This window comes from Phyllopteryx taeniolatus, chromosome 11 (genome assembly GCF_024500385.1).
Source record: "Phyllopteryx taeniolatus isolate TA_2022b chromosome 11, UOR_Ptae_1.2, whole genome shotgun sequence".
Taxonomy (NCBI): Eukaryota; Metazoa; Chordata; class Actinopteri; order Syngnathiformes; family Syngnathidae; genus Phyllopteryx; species Phyllopteryx taeniolatus.
Window position 1 is genome coordinate 23507885 of NC_084512.1, and position 20727 is coordinate 23528611.

The window sequence follows — 20727 nt, forward strand, 5'->3', positions numbered from 1 at the left end:
TTTGTTCTTTGAGCTCTGCCGCCGTTAGCCAGCGGAAGCGTTCGCTGCAGTCTCGACGCGTCACCTGAGACGATCCGGTCGTTTTCTTAAATACAAAACACTGTCACGCAAATTGCGATACAACAGAAATTATATAAATTGGTCATTCTTTCTCTGCGGCCCGGTACCGGTCCGCAGTTGGGGACCACTGCCCTACATCAGTGATTCTCAACCGCATTGCCACGAGAAATGCTCCGGTGTGCAACGAATTATTCACTTTCTCCTAATTGTTCAAGCAGTTCAGGGTGTACCCCGCTTCTCGCCCGCAGTTAGCTGGGAGAGGCGCCAGCATACCCGCGGCCCAAGTGAGGATAAGCGGTGGAGAAAATGAATGGATTGTCTTTCTTTACTGTAAATAATGTATCTTTTGTCTAACTATGCCAGCGATGTCTAGCAACAGACAGAAGTATTAAATGCTCTTCCACTACTTGGCAGAAAGTACATAATCGACCTGTGTATCAACTTTTTGTGACATTTTTGTTTCGTGGTGTGTGATGTGAATATATGCCTTAGCTCAGTAAAAGTTGAGAAACACTGGCCGAGACAGAAGGACAATGCTAAATTGCCAAGTTTGATCATCATTTCCACGATTGGCCATTAAAAAGGCCCGGTTTTTAAGTTGCTTTAGATCAAAAAGAATAATCGGACACATACTCTTGTTTTATTCGCATGAATTTGTTCAGCTATAACTGTAAACCACAACATTTCTGTAAGCAACGCCACCACCCATGGCAGCATGTAGCTGAATTTATATATTTTTTTAAAAACAGAAGAAAAAGGTAAACAGTTAAAGTGCAATTTTCCCTTCTTTCAGACGATGGGCTGATCCGGACATATCGGATCTACATTCATCTAAATATGAACATCAACAAGTAAAATCATCAAGTATCAATACATGTACTGTGATCGTGGAATTGCAAGTGATTATATGATTATGAGCACACAAAGATCTGTATGCATGACAAAAACAAAAATAATAATACAAATTCACGATACTGTTCTATTCAAAGTTTGGCAAAATGAGAACTCATTCACAAACTGGTCAATTTTTTTAGAGCTGTTTTTGGAAAAAAAAACAGACTGCATACTGTTTGTAGATAAGACAAGGCAAATATGCTTTTATTACTCACCCCTTACATTTATAAAGACCTGAACCCTAAAAAATGCAAACACTTAATTTCAGTGTATCAAACTCACGAAAAAAAAAAATACAAAGAAATGTGTGGATTTATTTTTCCTGTGATGATAGAAATAGTTGATTGTTTATGGTTGTTTCCAGCTGCCTGTTGTGTACATGGTAGAAATGAAAACAGAAACTACAGTGGTACTTCAACTTACAAGTTTTTTGGTGATACAAGCCGTCCTTCAGCCGATTTTTTTTTTTTGTCTTGAGTTGGTAGCAAGCGCAATTCTTCAAAAAGTGGGCAAGTGTTTGTTTAAAGCTGTTTATTGCCACTCCCAGTTGAGGTTTAGCATAAATCTAAACATAAAACAAAGAATGTGTATTCAACACTGTGTACATAACCAAACCACATAAATTACCAAAGTCAGCTGGCATAATGCTAACACAATGAAAAAGGCCATAGAGAGGTTAACGAAACTAGCATCAATATTGCAGTTGTTATAAACCGTTAAGCAACGGATATTTGAACATAAACGGTGCAGCAACACATGTAAACAGATAACATAACTAATAGCTTTTCTCCTCTGCAAAAAACTACTAATACTACAGTTTTTTTTTGTTTTTTTTTAACAGCTATATTGCAGCTTACTGAGTCATTTTGTTGGGGTCGTCTTGTTCTCGTGTATTATGTGTCTGTATTATAATGCCCCCTGCTGGCCAAAGTGTGCACACCAAAAGGAACAGCACAATGAATTAAAGCATGAAATCCTGTTGCACAAACTGTTTAACTTCTCACATTCTAGTTAATTATGTTAGTAGTGTATGTTTTCATAAAATACAAAGTAATAAGGAGTTTTCTTATTACAAAACAGTCCAAACATTTTGTTGGTGTTTTTGTTTTTGGGGTCGCTGGAACAGATGAATGGCATTTCTATTAAATGGGGAAAGATTATTTGGGATATCCGCAAAGGTTAAACGAAGGCAACCGGACTGTTCTTGTTTGTTGAAACGACGACTGAGAATCCACACAGACATGATTTGAGTTACGAGGGTGGTCACAGAACAAATTAAACTCGTAAGTCAAGGCACCACTGTAAAAAAATAATGTAGGGGTGGGAAGCAGAATAATATCTGCTGTCCTTTTCCTCCCTCCACATCACACTGCATTAACGGATTTACTGCGGTCGAGTTTGCGGTGTTTAAGACATACCGCGTAAACGTCTGCAAGAGTCAGATGAGCGACGCGGCCTCTAGTTTAGGTGGAGGAGCTGCTTCATGAACTCATACGTGGTGAAGGCCACAGCCTGGGAGGGCACGCAGCGGATGTAGTTGAGCGAGAGGCCTCGGTACAGCCCGTTCTTGATGCCGTACTCCTTGTAGACGTAGGACAGGGTCTTGCTCAGGGAGCTGATCGGGTACACAAGATACGAATTTCAAACATTTATTTTAACTGCACGCGAGCTTCAGATACGGCGCCGCTCAAGTGAAGAGGGGCGTGGGTGTGGTGCGACAGTCGCTGATAAGCTTTCAGCTGTTTATAGACAAGGAGACAAATACAAAATGAGAACACTTGCAAGGAGGATGGAGGAGACGCTCACACTGAACTAACCCCCGTGGTAAATGGCAACTTCTTCCGGCAGGGTGATGACTGGTTTGCACATCTGCCTCACAGTTCTGAGGTATGGGGTTTCAAATCCTGGCCCCGCCTGTGTGGACTTTGCATGTTCTCCCCGTGCCTGCGTGGGTTTTCTGCAGGCACTCCGGTTTCCTCCCACATCCCAAAAACATGCATGGTAGGTAGATTGAAGACTCTAAATTGCCTGTAGGTGTGAATGTGAGTGCAAGTGGTTGTTTGTTTCTTTGTGCCCTGCGATTGGCTGGCAACCGGTTCAGCGTGTACCCTGCCTCCCGCCCGAAGATAGCTGGGATGGGCTCCAGCACCCCACGACCCTCATGAGGATAAGCGGTAAAGAAAATGGATGGATGGATGGATATACAACTTCTTGTAAGATTAGGACTTTCATCTTGTAGTGTATTTTTTTTTTTTTTTTTTTAAGGATGGCTCTGACATACTGTACCTTCATACATTTTGGTAGTATTTCTTAAATTTATTTTGTCAAAGCAGAATTTTTTATAAAGCTCAAACCGGTGAACACCGGTGGTACTTACCTACACTTGTGCGAATCAGGAAGCACAGATCCTAGCTGCATCCTTCGCCGTGCCACATCTAAAGGATAGCTAGCGGGACAAAAAAAAACCCAATAAGATTTAGCTCACAGTGGGCTACAGGTCAGGTGGAAGTCTTCCACTCCTCCTTACGATATCGTCTGAGCGATGGCGCCAGCAACTCCTCCGCACAGCAGGTTGACTTTGGTTTTTAAAACCAGGACGTCGGGGTTGTCCGAGGACGGCCGTCCCAGCGTCTCTGGGAAATGTTTCAAGCCGAGGCTTTTCAGGGTCCCGAAGGTGAAGAAGGAGAAACCTGAAGTCAAAAAACACAATCATTGGGCAGGAGAACATAATGTTATTCTGCAACACAATTCTTTACAATTCTTATTCTTAAATTCTGCATTCCAACATCAAGATATTCAGCTCATTCAGTATATCCTGGAAATAGTTTTTCACATTCCCAGCTCTCCCATTTGTCCCCATTATTCGACAGGACAGAAAACCATTCAAATTAACTGAGCAACCGTTTAAAAATTCCACTGACTTGAATTGATTTCAATGGGGAAAATGGATAAACAGGTAAATACAGTTTTGCAAGTCAAGGTATCACTGAATTCACAGAACTGTATTGACAACAGTAAGCACCTGCATAAGGGGCCATTCCAATGAGGGTTGGGGTGAGTCCCCTGTAGAAGCCCAAGAATCCACCCTCCTGTGCCACAATACCAAAAAGAAAAATAGCGTAATTGTATAATACATTCACAACCATGTATCATGCACACAACCACCAGCAGCTCACCTTCAAATAGATCGTGTGAAAGGCATTGGCGATTCCTGTGTAGCGATGCTCCCCAGTCACCTGGAAGGCCAGTCTGGCTCGTACCATGTCCAGTGGATAGGTGCATATTACCGCTGTCATACCTGACAACACACACACATTTGCACACTTTAGGACTTGACTGGAAGCAATTAAGAGCTCTCGTTGCAGAAGCCATATTTCATCATGTAGAGGTCAAGGGCAGTTATTTAAGCAAATGCTAGGCCATAGGTACATCTACGCATGTGTGTGTGGATGAGTTGCGGGAGGGGGTTGATTTTAACTATGTAAAGCACTTTTAATATATGAAAAGTGCTTTATCAATAAAGATTGATTGATGAGGCAATTGCCAGTCAGGCATTTTTAGGGAAAGGATTTTATGTGTACAAATTCAACAACAGCAACAACAACATGGCATCCACTGCACAGCACAATCTCCAGGCAGTGGAGCAGCTTCAGTGACAGGCTGCTGTGACTGTCCTGATCCACTAACAGCCATACTATGTGGCTTTTTAATTCCACCCTGGGAGGGAAATGCTGATATTATTCCCTCAACTCTGTACTGCCAACATTTTGTACATTGATCACCATGCACCTTATTTTTAAGATTACATGGGAGTTATTACCTACTTTATTTTTTTTTACTTTTACAGGCGTTTTAATACTTTTCTCACCGCCCAGGGGGTTTGGTAATTGTGTATAGATGCTACAAGATGGCAGCAGATCATAAAGCACCAACGCCATACACCTAGCATGTACACAATCATGAACCCATGTTACATAAACAACTTCAATCAGTAAGTGAATTATTCAACACAAACAAATCACCTTCACATGAGGCTCAGCAATAGCATTAGCGACCATACTAGCCTAAAAACCACATTAGCAGAAACTGACTGATCACACACGGGCAAACAAGTATGTGCACTAGCACTTGACACGAACGGTATCAAGTTACTAAACTCACCTTTTAGCATTTACACATAATAATAAATGTTAGGAAACATAGGTAAATTGGAACGGCAAAATACACAACAGCTATTATTGGTAGCTGCATCGTGAGAGAAGCAGAGACACGTTCAGTTTTAAAGGTGCATACTGCAGAGGGTGCGTTCAAGGACGAATAACACTTTCAATGAATTAAACCAAACAACACCACCAAGATTCCACTAGATGTCGCCAAAGTGATACAGTAATTTCATTGCTGTGGCCTGTGCACAAAAACAATTGATGAGATGAGCCTCCGGAACAAATCATTGCTCCACTCTGCAAACAGCAGCACTATCAATTTAAACTGCACTGTAAACGTTAGCTTTACAGGTGCCACCTCTGTGGGCCTTATGGTAAAGACAACTAGGCGACACATGGTTGAATCAAGTTTTGCAGAAGTATTTATTTATTTTTATTTTTTTAATGAGAGGCAAAAATGAGGAATCTATTCATTTATTTAAGTGAACGAGTAACCCGGTGGGCACGGCATCTATTAGAGTGGAGTGGACTATTTGAGAGAATACGGTCTAGTTTCCAAAGATCTTTGTCTAACCCACCTGCCATGGATCCAGCCATGAGGTGGTGAATGTGTCCGGAGATCCCAAGTTGTTTACTAAGCAACTGTTGAGGAAATGAAAATGTATATAGTGGGGCAAATTGTCATTAAAGGCAAAGTGCAACACATTTTCTGCCTTTTGCCCTCTGAAGGATTTACTCAACGATAGAGGAAGCACTGTACCTTTTTATAATTATCAAAGGCCATGAACTGGATTGCGCCATAAGGAAATATCCTCACCATCATTGCCCCATTACCCTTGTACAAGCCACGGAAGCCTTCTTTTTTTGGCACGGCTTTTAGAGTCGAAAACACGCCTGCGTAGAAAGAGGCACAATAAAGTGATGATTATAGAATTCATGGGTAATACAAATTGAATCAAGCTATTTATAGGCATTTTACCCAAGTGTTTGTAATGAGGATTCTGGGCCTGAAGCAGAATCTTTACTCGGTCTAGAGGAGCGATTGTAGTCTTGGCACAGCATCCTGCGACACCTATGGGTTGAGAAACACACGGAATGAAAAACCTTTTCTATCAAGCAAACGTACGATATAAAGGGGATATATTATGGATAATTGACTTTTTAACTGCGTGTATACAAACAGAACCCTGGAGCGCCTGGCCACACTTCAAGTGTTTTGAATTACACAACCAAGTACAATGGTTTTTCAAGTTACACGCTGTCGTTTGGATGATTTTTTTTTGTTGCTTTGACTGGCAAGCAAAAATTCACAGTTGAAGGTTATTGTCAAGCAAAACATTGAACAAAGAAAAACTAAAAACAACCACATAGATTTGCTATTGATAAATCTGTTTATCTTAATGCTAACAAACAATGCAAACACCATAGATTATTTATCCTCTGCGTAGAACGACATATTTCTGCAGCTTATACATTTACTGTATATCGATCTGTATTTTACTGCTCCTAGGTGGCAACCACCAGAAGCAGCAGTGCAATGTCTACTGAATTGAAGCAAAAAAAAAAAAAAAAAAGATGTAGCAAAACAGTTGTCATTCCTGTATGTTTTTAGAAATTTAAATATTTGTGATTTTTTTGTTTTTGTTAAAAAACACATTACAACATTTTTTGTTGGGTCTTTTGGGAGGCTGGAATGGATTATTTCCATTTATTCTAATGGCAAATGCCACATACACAAATTAAAATACAGTTTTATTCTCTTTGTGGGCGTTTCCCCCCCCTCCCACTTCACATTCTGAGCTTGTAGTAGCCACTTGCCTTGTCGCGACCCCCTAGCTCCCTCCGGGTCGTCATGGTAGCGAAAGCTGTACGTTGCATTGGCCCCGCAATGGGGGAGCAATGGAATTGTGGAGGGGGTGGGGGGGGGGGAATCCCAACACCAACAAATCCGACACATCCGTGCTAACATTGTCAACAGATAACTGTGGCATTTTGAAAAGCCTTGTGAATTATGTCAGCCTCATACTGAATTGACATGACATCATGTGGAAACTTCTTAAAGTATGCCTCCAACAGAAGCTTCACTAAAAGGTCTGAAGGTCCAACCATCCATCCATTTTCTTTAACACTTGTTCTCATTCGGATTGCGGGTTAGCTGCAGCTTCTCCCATCTGAGTTTGGGCAAGAGGCGGGTTGCACCCTGGACTGGTTCCCAGTCAATCGCAGAGCACATTCAGACACTATCCTACTTACAAACATTTCAGACATTTAGTACGAAAAATTCTGTGTTAGTTACAATTTTGTTCCCAATACAGAGGGAGAGATAGAGAGACAGAGGGTTGCTTGAGAGAGAAAACGGGTTGGAGGGGTTGAGCTGCCAGGGGAGGGCCAAGAGAACAATGGGCACAACAACAGCCGTATCAACAACCGTATTCGTCCCATGATGACAGCAACAACAATACTGGTATGCTCCCAGCACCACCAGGCAGTTGTACTAACCGTTAGTTCACCGTGCTGCCAAGTTTTTGTTTGTTTGTTTAAAGCAGAAAACGTCGAGCAAATGTAAGTACTTTCCTTTTTTTTTTAAATCGTGGTGCATCGACATGACATGGTTCAATAACAATAATGTGTCAGGTCCTACCTCCAGCTACAAAGGAGCGCAGCCAGTAGTGGTCCCTCCTGGCTGGAGTACTGCTTAGGGCTGGAGGTGTGGAGACAGCAGCGGCAGCCTCTGATGTCATCCTGGATGCTCACAAATCCACCGCATGCATCGCTACCAAATGCCAAGCACAAATGGACATACTGTATATCGTTACTAATGTATTGGTCATTGGCACTCGCGTCATTTTTCCTATTAACCAGGCATGTTAGTTATTTTTTTAAACACTACTTTGAGTTGTTGGTTTTAAATAAAATGAAGATACTGCACTGTACTTACGACGTGACATATTGTACATGCGCCGTTGACAGCAGCAACGACGAAGGTCGATGGAACAAATTTCCCCTCAGTAAATCGACTTCTCCGTCGCCTTCTTCCTGGACACGACGCTAGCTCACACGAGAGGCAAGTGTACAAAATAAGCGTGTCGGCTAACATTCATAATGCGACTCCGAAACCTGTTAAAATAGAAGTTATAGCGACGCTTCCGAGGTTCACGTTTTACTGTACACGAAGACGTGCCCTTCGCTCTGGGTTTACTATCGCACGCTAATGACGCATGATGACGTATATTGAGCGCGCCACAGTGAAGTCATGTTTACGTTCCACCACCAGGGGAGGAAGCTACCAAGAGCGCCAAAATAAATAAATAAAATAATGCATAATTAATAAACAATAGAAATGTAATGTGTCATGAAGTAATTACTTATTTCGGTATTTATTTATTTCAATATTTATACATTCCAAGATTTATTTACTCATTCCAATATGTATCTATTTATTTCTATATGTATTAAATTATTTAAATGTGTACTTAATGATCCATCCATTTTCACAACTGCGTATCCTCACTAGGGTCGCGGGCGAGCTGGAGCCTCTCAAAGCTGACTCTGGGCGAGAGGCGGGATACACCCTGAACTGGTTGCCAGCCAATCGCAGGGCACATATAAACAAACAATTTCAATACTTATTTTCTCAGTTCGGTATTTATTACCTCATTTCAGTATTTAATTTGTTAACTATTTATTTATTTTTACAAATATTGAACTAATAATAACCATCATCATAATAATATTGCAAAAAAATATGCACCTTTTTCAAGAAAATATATCTTTTTCTCTACAAAATGTGCACGCTATTATCTAAAAAAAAATGTTAATCTGGAAAAAAATATTTGTATTTTTATATATTGTATTTTATTTTAGTCTAGAAAATATGTTAACTTTACTCTCTTATTATTACAAGTTGATGAAGACGAGAGGCGGGGGGGGGGGAATGCAGTCAGACAAGCACACACAACACGCTTCCGATCCGGGCCCCACTGACAGCTACTATCCGTGTCTGGTTTTCTCGCCTCCCCCCCAGTCCGGAGACGACGCGCTCTACCCGGGCTGAGCCCGAAGAAGGTCGGTGTCTGGCAGGAGGGAGCGAGGAGAGCGAGCGGGGCTGCCCTGGCCGTGGCTGTGTGTGACACGAGAGGGTTTGACGTTTTGACGACGAAAAGCGAGCGAACCGTGCGGCGACGTGGCCACCGGGGGCCCCCCTGCCCTGCTCGCCCGCCCGCCCGCCTGTCATGACCGCGTCGGTGTGGGAGCCCAGCAGCAGCGGAGCGACTCGGCATCAGCGGCGGCGAGCTAAATTTGCCGAGGAGGGGAAACGCATACAAGGTCTGGCTGTCTCCGTGGAGTATTATTAGCACTTCAGACGGCGCAAGTGATTCTCTCTCTCTGGTATGTCAAGCATTTTCCGTCGCAAAAACGCGTAAATAAACCAATAGGAGCGACAAAACCCTGTGAAAGTGGCGTTTGTCGCCCCCCCCCCCCCCGCCCCCCTCCCCACCACCACCCTAAACCCAAACAAGGCGCTTTAAACGCGGGCGGTCAAGTGCAAAAAAAATAAACTAAATAAAAAAATGTAAATATCGCGGGAGGCGTTTGTAAGGTTGTAATAAGCACATTCGACAACGGGAACTGGCCTCGAGCCCCACTCGGCAACGTGTTTGCCCTTTAAACTGCTCACGCCAAGGAGGAAGCGGGCTAGTGTTTGTGTTTAGAATAACTTCTAATGCTATCTATCTTTGTCTCGACGGTTTTGACATGTGTCAGGCGTGGCCAAACTGTCACTTCAGATAAAGTAAAGACATTTGTGTAAGACTTGTTTTCTGAAACGTGTTACTGTTAATTGCTTTAAAAGGTTATTCGGCATTGAAATAATAATCATTATTCTAATATTATTTTCCCAAAGTGGCACGGAGCACTAGTGGTTTGCACACAATCCAACTCACAGTTCTGAGGTTCTGTGTGCGAAACCGGGCTCTGGGTCTTCCTGTGGGGCGTTTACATCTTGCCCCCCATGGGTTTTCTCCGGCTATTCTGACTTCCTCCCACATTCTAAAAACATGCTTATTAGCTTCAATGAATCACAGGTGCCCTGGCCAGATCTGGCCTGCCACATGATTTTATGTGGTCCGCTTAAGCAAATCATGTGCGTCTACTTCATGTTTCTCAATTCACATTCCATTCATTTCCCCTATTCTCATCCAAATACAGCGGCCCCCTTGACTTATGAGTTTAATTCATGCCATGACCAAGCTAGTAACTGGTAATGTAGTGGTACATGCCGCTGCTCTTCGTGCAGATGGCAGGGGCTCGATTCCTGGTCAGTGCACCAATCCAGGTCTTCAATACAGAAAGAGGAAAAAGAAGAAATACAAAAGACAAATACTAAATACTCATAAAGCAAAACAAAACAAAAAACAAAAAAACAGGGATGAACCTTCACATAAAGCAAATCTGCCTAATGCATGACAAAATACCTCACTTGGTACACAAAATATTTATAAATAGTCAGTCTCATTGGCTAAATAAGCATGCCATTTCTCCCCCTGTTTTTCAACCAAATATTTTGGAGGTGTACTGGGTAAGTCATTTTCTCCAGAACATATATAGTAGATATTTTATAATGTAGAGGAAAATGCCCATAGTGGGGCAGTTTGTCTGGAGCCAACTATGTTTTATGATCACCTTTTTGTTCGCAGCCGGCAAAACACTTTTGAAAGATTTTTGCTCAGTCCTTCTGGGATATTTCCAAGACAGAACGTTGTGAATGATACACAGATTTTAAAACATATAACTGGATGAGGCTTGGCACTTGGATGTTTCTATCTTGTGTTTTTATTACCCTGGTTACCTTTTCATTCTGTTTCCATAGGTCATGCACTGCCAGTTTCCACAGCCCAAAAAAACACGATAGAGGTGTATTTTAGACATAATTGAGACCAAAATCTGGCTCCCATGCTGGCCGTAAAAAAATCTCCCCTCCATTTCCTCAGCCATGCCTGCCACCACCAAATCCACAAGAAGACAAACCCCCGCTCAGAGAAAGAATGACCAGAAAGTCGGCGACACCAGACGGCAAACCAGCAACTCAAATAAGGGCAGGGGACGAGCCTCGGAGCGTCTCCAGAAAGTCACGACCGCTCCCACAAGGTCGACTGCCAGGGCTCAGTCCCGATCGGGCCGGAGCCCCCGGGGACGAGGGACAGGTAGCCGGTCCGCAGCTCAGGTCAATGCATCTCTGGGTAGAGGTAACCATGCCTTAAGTGTAACAGGATCCGCAAGACTTAGAGGGTTGAGCAAGGTGCCTGACCACTATGGCGAGTTAGATGACACCCTATGGCGGAGGAAGTCCCCACGGGGGGCGCAGGTGTCAGCTGATTCCTGCTTGCCACCCAAACTGTGCAAGGGTGCGAGAAAGACCCGGGGAAGAGCTAACACCCGGAACCAGCAGTCGAAAAAAAGCAACAACGACCCGACTACTGATAAGGACCTTGGGAAAGCAGATCCCGAACAACTTCTGCCGGTTTCTCTGAAAACAGATTTCCAAGGTCCTGCTCATGACAAAGGTGCTAAAGAAGGCAGCCCCCTCAAAGCGGACTCTCCGCCATGTAATGACAACCTGGAGGACTGTGTTCCTCTAGACAACCAGACAAGCATAATCAGTGAGGCTGTGACCGAGGCCCCATCGAGTGGAGATTTGCAACCGGACCTCTGTGACGTCGCTAGTAAAGATAGCCCCCGCGAACTAGCTGCTACGAGGATTGCCTCTCCTGTTTCGCAAGGACTGCAAACGTCATCTTTCACGGGACACAAACTCAGTCATGTCAAAGACGACGTGGATGCGATCTTGGGAGAGACGAGGACCGACAACACGGTCAACTCTGAGATAAATCCAGAGAGACTGGCAGAGAAAACATCTGAGAGGTTGGATGAGGTGAAGCAAGAGACAGTGGATGTTGTTGAGGTGCTGGCTGTGGGTGAGGGACTACCAAAAGAGAACAATTCTACTGAATCCCACCTCAGTACACCAGTTCTCTCACAACCTCCGGATACACCTCAGTCCATCAATGGACCGCCGGAACAGTCGCTTGACAAGGTGCTAACTGTCCCAAACACAGCTACCTCAAATCCCACCAAAGCCCCCGAAACCTCAGAGTCATCCCAACCAGAGGTTCCGAGGCAGGACGGGACAAACATGCAAACTGTGGTTCATGGTGTTAAACCTCCAGTCCCGAAATCCTCTGCTATACCAGAGACCTCGATGTCGCAACGTACCAACCCGGTAGCAAGGAGTACCCCGGTTATTATCCGTAGTGACTCCCTAAAAGCAAGGAGCTTCTGGGAGCGACTGCAAACTCTGGAGAACCCTCCTCTTCCTGCGCCGCAAGCCAAAAATAGGAAGCCCTCTCCTGAACCAATGGAGCGCCACAGCCAGGTTGAGACTCCAGCAGTCTTCAACGAGGATAGGGGTGTAGTAGTCGCAGCGCCTGAGCTAGAACTGCCCCCAAAGATCTCGACACCCTCTCTGGACAGCAGCTCTGCCTTTTCCTACAGCTCGGAGAGTACGCGCTCCTCCTTCTCTTTGGAAACCGAGTCTGAGCAGGGCTACGGCGAATCCTCCGTAACATTGGTATCCTGGGGGTGTGAGGGAGGACGCTGCCCGCCCTCCTGGAAGCAACAGCAGCGCAAGGAGCGGCGAAAGCGTAGCAGGTGCGGGAGGTGCGAGCCGTGCCTGAGGACCATCAGCTGCGGCCGGTGCAGCTGCTGCCTCAACCGCAGCACTGGCCACCAGATCTGTAAGTTGAGGAAGTGTGTGGAACTGAAGAGGAGGAGGCCGTCTACTCCGCTCACTCTCCCTGCTGTACAGGTCAGTCTCTTTTATTGTAGCCAAAAACGTACAAGGTCCGGTGTTGTCCCGGCAAAGATAGCACGTCAAACCTGAATGTTTTTACTGGTACACTCAGACTCACGAGATGTGGTGCAGCTTTCCTGCGAAATATTTGAGTGGGGGAGGGGCGTGGAGAACAGACAACCCATGTGAATGCATGTGTGACTAAAGTGAGTATGTGGGATGATGCCCTCTTTGTTTTCATGACCGGCAGCCGCTCAGCACGTGGTTAGAGTAATGCGCCTGTTATGTGTGTGTTAGTGTTTGGTTCAGACCTCAACTATGAACCCCCAGTTTGCTTTTCTCTGGGATTTATAAATACGGTGCCATAGTTTCTCATTGTTTTGGTGAAAATAGTCCAAGTGGAGGGCAGCCAATTGACCTAGTGGTTAGCACACCCACATCACAGTTCTGAGGTTCTCAATATGAAATCCAGCTCTAGCGTTCCTGCATGGGGTTTCCCCCCACATTCCAAAGACATGCATGTTAAGTTCATACAAAATGAAAAATTGTCCTTAGGTGTCAACGAGTGTTAACAGTTGTCTGTCTGTACGTGCCCTGCGATTGGCTGGCAACCTGCCCAGAGTGTACCCTCTCTTATGGTTTAACAATGTTGTGTGGGCCACTGATTAATTGCCATCCATTTTCTATAGCGCTGGAGAGGCGGTGAATGCCCTGGACAGGTCGCCAGCCAATCACATACATGTAGACAAACAACCATTTACACTTTCATCCACACAAATGAACAATTTAGAGTCTTCAATGAACACCACATGCATGTTTCTTGAAGGTGGGAGGAAGCCCGAGTACTGGGAAAACATACAATCCCTCCAGAGCCGACATTTGAACCCTGAACCTCAGAACTATGAGGCAGACGTCCCAACCACTTATTCACCGCGCTGCCCTTCTCTCATTTATGTTCCTCATAATCCTTATGTTTCCAAAGGCATACATTTAATTTGTTGCACACCCCCCACACACAACACGCTGGTTAAACCCTAATGTTGCTTTGTGTTCATCGTGTGTCACACAGCAGCTGTTTGCTAATGCGTCTAATGGGTCAAAATTGCTTTATGCGCCAACTTGTTCGGGGGCTTCCTACCTAGGGGCCAGCCGGCATTGTGCGGAACCTTTAATATGACACACGCCGATTTGTGGCCAGGCAGAAATGTCCTCATTCAGTGGTATGGATTCTCGGAGCCAAGCCGTGCACCATGTGCGTCGCTCAATGGTGTCCATGCGGCTGGGGGGAGGGAGAAACCGAGAGCGAGGGTCCATGTGGCTCAGTGTGTGTGTTTGTGCGAGTGCATTGACTGAGTCGACCTCCCCGTCAGAGGCGTAGGCAGATTAGGGGTGACTGTTATATAACACCTGCAGAATCACTCAGTGGAAACCTTTGTGCGCCATTGCCGAGCATGGGAGGCGACACAGCGGCAAGAATCTGCAAACGTACTATTAGGAACGTCCCAAAATGTGGGTCAGTGTGGGCTTGTGTGGCTTTAAGGCTCACTGGGGTTTGTTTATTTACACATGCACACATACATACACACACACACACACACACACACATGCGTGCATGCTGGCTTGTAGGATGTAAACTCCCTGTCAGAATTCCTCTCATTCAAAGCGAACTAGTTCCTTTATTTCGCTGAACTGATATGACATTGGCGCTCACCTCAAAGGTTAATACATTTTCTCATGAGAAAAATTGGAAACAGAGTCATCAAAACTTTAAAAGCTTTACTGAAAATGTAGGTGCTGAATGGCTAGTATTAACATTTTAACCATCTTAACTGTCGTGCAAGTGTAGCCAAGCTGGAGCCTATCCCGGCTAACTTTTGGCAAGAGGCCGTGTACACCCTGGACTGGTCGCCAGGGCAAATACAGTATACAACAACCAATCATTCACACACATTCACACCTACGGACAATTACAGTTTAGACATGGATGTTTTGGGAATGCAGGCGGAAACTGGAGAACCTGGAGAAAACTCGCACTAGCACGGGAAGAACATGCCGGAGCAGAGATTCAAACCCCAAACCTTAGAACTGTGAGGTAGACGTGCTATCCCATATTCCATCATGCTGTCTAAATACTATATTACGGTGAACCCGCTATTCACAGGACATAGGTCACCAACCCCTGTCATGAATATTGAAATCTCCGAATTGACGCCCACCCTAAAAAGTTATAGTGTAGAGATGCCACAAGATGGCGACAAAGCATTTAACACGCTATGCACGACGCCATGCAGCTAGCATGTACACAATCATGATCTCATGTTACATAAACAACTGTATTCAGTAGGTAAATTAATTCACACAAACAAACCACCTTCACATGAGGCTCATCAATACTATTAGCTAGCCATATAACCTAAATAACACATTAGCACAAAGTGACTGTCTTGAATGAAAATAATAACACAGAAACTTGGGGCACTTGTAAGTCGAGGTACAACTGTATAATATACGCATAACATGATACTGTGGTATTTTTGTTAATAGCTCTTATGGATGCTTGTCAAGTCAGGGGGGGGGGGGGGGGGGGGGGGGGGGGGGGGGCAGAGTACAACCGCATACAGCATGCGCAATTATGGAGCAATACTGTATGTCGATATATATACTCGGTGGCCAGTCTTGCTGATCAAGCTCACACACCCTTCCTGTAAAACGTCTCTTCCACAGGATTGTGAAAAAGGGCAGAGGCCAAGTGGAGCAGCACGTGTAGTGGCTTGTCGATAGCTGTTCCTGTTTTTCACAACACAGCAAACTCGAACGCCCACTGTGGTTTGTTTTGGTCCCGTATAATAATAATCGAAGGCTGATTGAAAGGGGCTGAAAATACACACTGAACAATTCGGCCAACAAAAGGCTTCTCTGGTTTGTGCGAGCGGTGTTATAGTGGAGGTTTCCCTTTTTTAAAAAAAATGTCTGGTTTCACTCAGGCTTGCTTGATGGGTCCCTCATGGCCTCGCCTTATATTGGGCAGTCAAGAGAAGGCTGGGCCCTGGCCCTCAAGGCACACACACACACACACACACATTAACACAGCACGCTAAATGCTGCCTTTCATAGTGCAAAATCCCCCTGCAAACAGTCCTAACATGGGGCAGCACGGCGGTGAAGATGTTAGCACATCTGCCTCACAGGTCTGAGATTCGAGGTTCGATTCTTGGCTGCGGCCTTCCTGTGTAAAGTTTGTGTGTTATGGGTTTTGGGCGTGGGTTTTCTCCGGGTTTATTGAAGACTCTAAATTGTCCATAGAAGTGTGAATGTGGCTGAATTGTTGTTTGGCTAAACAGTGTGTGCCCTGTGTCTGGCTGGCGACTACTCCAGGGTGTACCCCGCCTTTCATCAAAACTCAGCCGGGATTGAGTTCAGCTCACCTGTCACCCCAATGAGGAAAAGCAGTATAGAAACTGATGGTTCCTAGTCCTCACATGCTAGCCTCTTTTATTACGGCTGACCAACTGACAGTTAATATGAGTAATATTCCACTCTCATGCAAAACGATACACATGGACATCATCTGCTTCGAACCGAATGGGAAATGACCTATTTTGAAATCAGTTCGACCGCTTCAGTCAGCCAAAAGTGGCTTGTTTGGTTCAAGCACGAAGCCCTCCAGACTGATATGACACTACAGGAAGTACAATATTGCATTTTTTTCAATTCCATTTTTCCCATAGGACAGTGGTTCTCAAACATTTTACACTAAGTACCACTTCAAAAAAATACTCAGCTCTTCAAGTACCACCTTAATGACCAACATTAAAATACAGCCGCGTAGTAGGCCCAAGTATTCAGCAACAACTGGCAGGTTTTATTCCCTGTACAGTATTTAATATTGCTGTAAACCACTAACATTATGAACTGAACATCAACACTGCTCTTAAATATAGGAAAATTAAAAACTACACTCAAACAATGATTCAGTTAAATTGCATTGCACATAAAACTTACATTTAAAAATTACTTAAACATTTGAAAACAAACAGTTCTAACAGATTAATATACTGTGCTGTATTTTTTTTTTTTCAATTGAACCGCAAAAACAAGGCATGTTTGTAAAGGAATAAGCAGATGGCCACAAAGAGGAAACGGGCGAGAATGAAGCTGTTGGCATTGACCGATCCCCCCAGTCACTATATACATATACACACACCAATATACACTAGTTGCCGAACCCCGCACACTGCGTGACAATTCAGTCGGGTTCAGCTGTGTAGCTCGGTGTGCTATGGGCCTCAAGTGATGCAAAATACACAAAAATGAAACATTTTTAAAATGTCATTCTTTTGTACAGGTGCAGTTTATTCTCGGGACTGTTTCAAGCCCCCCCCCGAACACTGCTACCACTGTTCTATCAAAAAAATTAAAAAAATGACGTGTACAGTTTCAAGATTCCCACCATTACCACAATTTTCATTGATTTAAAACTGGTAAATCTAAAATCCAATTTAGTATAAAAAGTAATGAGCGGGGTATTTGTACTTCATCAGTTCCCACCAGGCGGCACGGTTGGAGACTGGTTAGAGCGTCTGCCTCACAGTTCTGAGGACTGGGGTTCAATCCCCGGCCCTGCCTGTGTGGAGTTTGCATGTTCTTCCCGTGGCTGCGTGGGTTTTCTCCGGGCACTCCGGTTTCCTCCCACATCCCAAAAACATGCATGAATTGGAGACTCTAAATTGCCCGTAGGCATGACTGTGAGTGCGAATGGTTGTTTGTTCCTATGTGCCCTGCGATTGGCTGGCAACCAGTTCTTGGTGTACCCCGCCTCCTGCCCGATGATAGCTGGGATAGGCTCCAGCACGCCCGCGACCCTAGTGAGGAGAAGCGGCTCAGAAAATGGATGGATGGATAGTTCCTACCACGGTGTGCTAGACCATGCATGTAGTCGGGCTTAATTTGCAGCGTGAGCATCCCATAGGACTTTGAGTAACCGTAACCTGCTATAGCCTCCAACTAGCTCAGCCCAGCTCCTCCTGCCAACTCATTAATCTCTCACACATCGTCCAATCCGGTTTTTTTTGTTTTTTTTACTGTGGCGGTGCATTAGCCAGAGTAGTAGTAACCCTGCTGAGATAACACGTGTATCACGAAAACACTTGCGCATCCCCCAGAGAGAGAGAGAGAGAGAGAGAGAGAGAGAGAGAGTGAGAGAGAGTGAGAGAGACAGAGAGAGAGAGAGAGAGAGAGAGAGAGAGAGAGAGAGAGAGAGAGAGAGAGAGAGAGAGAGAGATGGCGCTCTGGGGGATGTGCAAGTATAATGCTGTTTGCTTTAGCGCTATTAAACATCATTAAAGCTGCGCCTGTGTGTGCATATATGGAAAGCCATTTCAGTATGTAGCAACATCCTTGATATCCATCTTAAGGTCCATGTACTAGTAAACTCTTTGTCCTCACAATTAAGACATTTCACTGCAATAGTAGAACGAATGTGTCTAACTAGTAATGTTTTTCCACGACTGTCTTCCACTCCTATAAGACATTTCTGCACATTAGCAGGACAACTTTGGCATAGTAATAGGACAACTACATGTTACTAGTGAGGCAAAACTAGTTGACAAATATGTGCTGCTACTACTACTACATTATAAAATTCTACAAGTTAGCATCTAGCGCTTCAATAGTAGATAATGATCACAGATGTTAACTAGTGCACAGTTGTGCCTCACTAGTAACATGAAGTTGTCTTACTAATGAGGACAAGGAGCGTACAAGTACATGGACCTTAAAACTGGCGATTATGGATATTGAATAAATGCTCAAACGGCTTTATCTTGTGTGAATATTTGAATGTTGTATTTCATGTACATGGCTTGTACTTCAGGCCCTCATGCAGAACCCTCCCCTCTTATTGTTCCCAAAATGGGACCCTCCTTAATGTAAAGCAAGAGTGATTTGTTCCGAGCAGACGCTCCTGGCATGCCGCTTTCCCCCACTCTATGCCTTCGGAGGTCTTCAGCACTGACGGTTGCCACGGCGACCTCATTGTCTGCCACCCACCTTTGACCTGCCTGCCTGCTCTGACTGAGTATTCTCAGGGTCATAATGAGGCTTAGCCAGAGATAACCAATAGACACGCACCACTGCTGCTGTTTAAGACGCTGAACTCAGTAACCTGCATCCAGGTAATTAGAGTAAACTATAATCTGTACAAATCCACCCATTGCTGCAGTTTTTGCTGTTAAAATACTATTCAAATATCTATAGGGTTACCTTGGCTTTGGAGTTTAATTTGTTCAATGACCAGGCTCATAAATCAGTCATACCAACACACATTTACACATGATATGGCACAAAATTTGATACCCAAGGTCTCAGATTAGCCCAATAAATGCTAAATGGACTGCACTTATACAGCACTTTTATCTACACAATCACAGTGCCCAAAGCGCTTTACAAAGCCTGTCATTCACACACTAATGGGCGGCTGCTGCCATGCATGGCGCTGCCAGCAAATTAGTAGGAGGACACTTCGACATGCGGACAGATTCGAACCGGCGAGCTTTTTCAGTCACTGGATGACCCGCTCTACCAACTGAGCCACAGCTGCCAATAAGAAGTGAAATATAAATATCATAAGAAAATAAGATAGTGTTCCTCGTGCAGGGAAGAATATGTATGAGGGTGGGGGCCTTATGTCGGGGCAACAGAGCACTGTTCGAGTTTAATAGTCTAACATCTTCTGGAAAGAAGCTGTTCCTCCACCTGGTGGTCCTGCATTGGATGCTCCGTAGCCTTCTGGAAGAGAGGTTGTGTTTTTGAAGATGCAGAAAGTCCTCTTTCTGCACCTGCTGGTTAAGATTTTTGTAGTGTTGTGGAGGATGCCCCCCCCACAATCTTCTGAGCAGCCTTTACCGTCCTTTGTACTACCTTCATCTCTGCAGCTGAGCAGCTGCTGAGCCACACTGTGATGCTGGTGCTGAGGACGATCTCCACCGCCATAATAAAATGAAATAAAAAAGAATGTTAAGAAAGAAAGTGAATAATACAAAAATAAATCATAAAAAAGAATGTTAAGAAAGAAAGTATAATTACTGTACGTATTGCAGTGTTTGTGTGGGTTTAGTGAGTGACCGGTTAGTCTCATGTGAGCAGGGACCGAATTGTTTTTTTTTTTACTCACCCGCCAAGTTGGCCGGTAGATGGAAAAAAATCCACCGGCCATGGATATTTTTTACAGGCCAAAATATTAATTCGTAGATATAAATAGAACCAATTTGACATAGGGCTGCACAATAAATAAAAAAAATATTGGCATCGTGATAATGGCACGTGCAATATGTGTACATGTGTGCAGCCCTAATTTTACACATACTACTATAATAGGGTATATTATGTTAGATGCAAACTGAGAGAAGAAAAAACATACTGTTACAATTAAGTAGATTAAGCAGCAATGTTACAATTTAGGTGAGCGACAGTCGCCGTTGCCCTTAAAGGCCCGCCAAATATCGAGCGTCACGGCAAAACTGAAGTTGACCGTCGCAAAAATTAAAGTGTACGTCCCTCATCCGTACACCAATTGCTTGAGCACCGCACGCAACTTCCATTTATTGAACATGAAATTCACACACCCAAACACAAAGTGACAACACTCGTAAGGAGCTGCTGCAGGCCACAACTCACACGCAGACGTTCACACGTAGACTAACCAGCCAACCAGACTCCAGCTGTCAATCACTAGGCCACGCCCCTTGAAGGCACACATCCAAC

At 44.3% G+C, this 20727-nt stretch overlaps 2 protein-coding genes across 3 annotated transcripts in view; one reads left to right on the forward strand and one right to left on the reverse strand.

The window, feature by feature from the left end:
- Positions 1-686: 686 nt before the first annotated feature.
- On the reverse strand, positions 687-8385 carry slc25a16 (solute carrier family 25 member 16). The gene is made up of 10 exons (XM_061790584.1): positions 8056-8385; positions 7759-7890; positions 6097-6189; positions 5878-6011; positions 5696-5759; positions 4131-4252; positions 3977-4043; positions 3482-3644; positions 3332-3400; positions 687-2569 (listed from the first exon to the last, which is right to left on the reverse strand). Exons 2-10 carry the CDS (start codon positions 7856-7858, stop codon positions 2413-2415), a joined length of 969 nt encoding a protein of 322 aa, XP_061646568.1. The 5' UTR covers positions 7859-7890; positions 8056-8385; the 3' UTR covers positions 687-2412.
- Positions 8386-8653: 268 nt separating this feature from the next.
- tet1 (tet methylcytosine dioxygenase 1) overlaps positions 8654-20727 on the forward strand; it is a 39555-nt gene continuing 27481 nt past the window's right edge. Inside the window, exons 1-2 of one of the 2 annotated variants that reach the window (XM_061790582.1) lie at positions 8654-9506; positions 10987-12981. In XM_061790582.1, the coding sequence (XP_061646566.1) occupies positions 11110-12981 (1872 nt within the window). In that variant the 5' untranslated portion in view covers positions 8654-9506; positions 10987-11109. The remainder of the gene's footprint in view (positions 9507-10986; positions 12982-20727) is intronic. The other variant, XM_061790583.1, reaches the window with a different exon arrangement.

Coding starts and splice junctions, on each gene's coding strand:
- slc25a16 (XM_061790584.1), bottom strand. CDS start 7,858: ATGACATCAGAGGCTGCCGCTGCTGTCTCCACACCTCCAGCCCTAAGC. Junction 6,190..7,758: donor GCGCTCCTTTGTAGCTGGAG/GTAGGACCTGAC, acceptor CTCAACCCATAG/GTGTCGCAGGATGCTGTGCC. Junction 5,760..5,877: donor CCTTTGATAATTATAAAAAG/GTACAGTGCTTC, acceptor TTTCCTCAACAG/TTGCTTAGTAAACAACTTGG.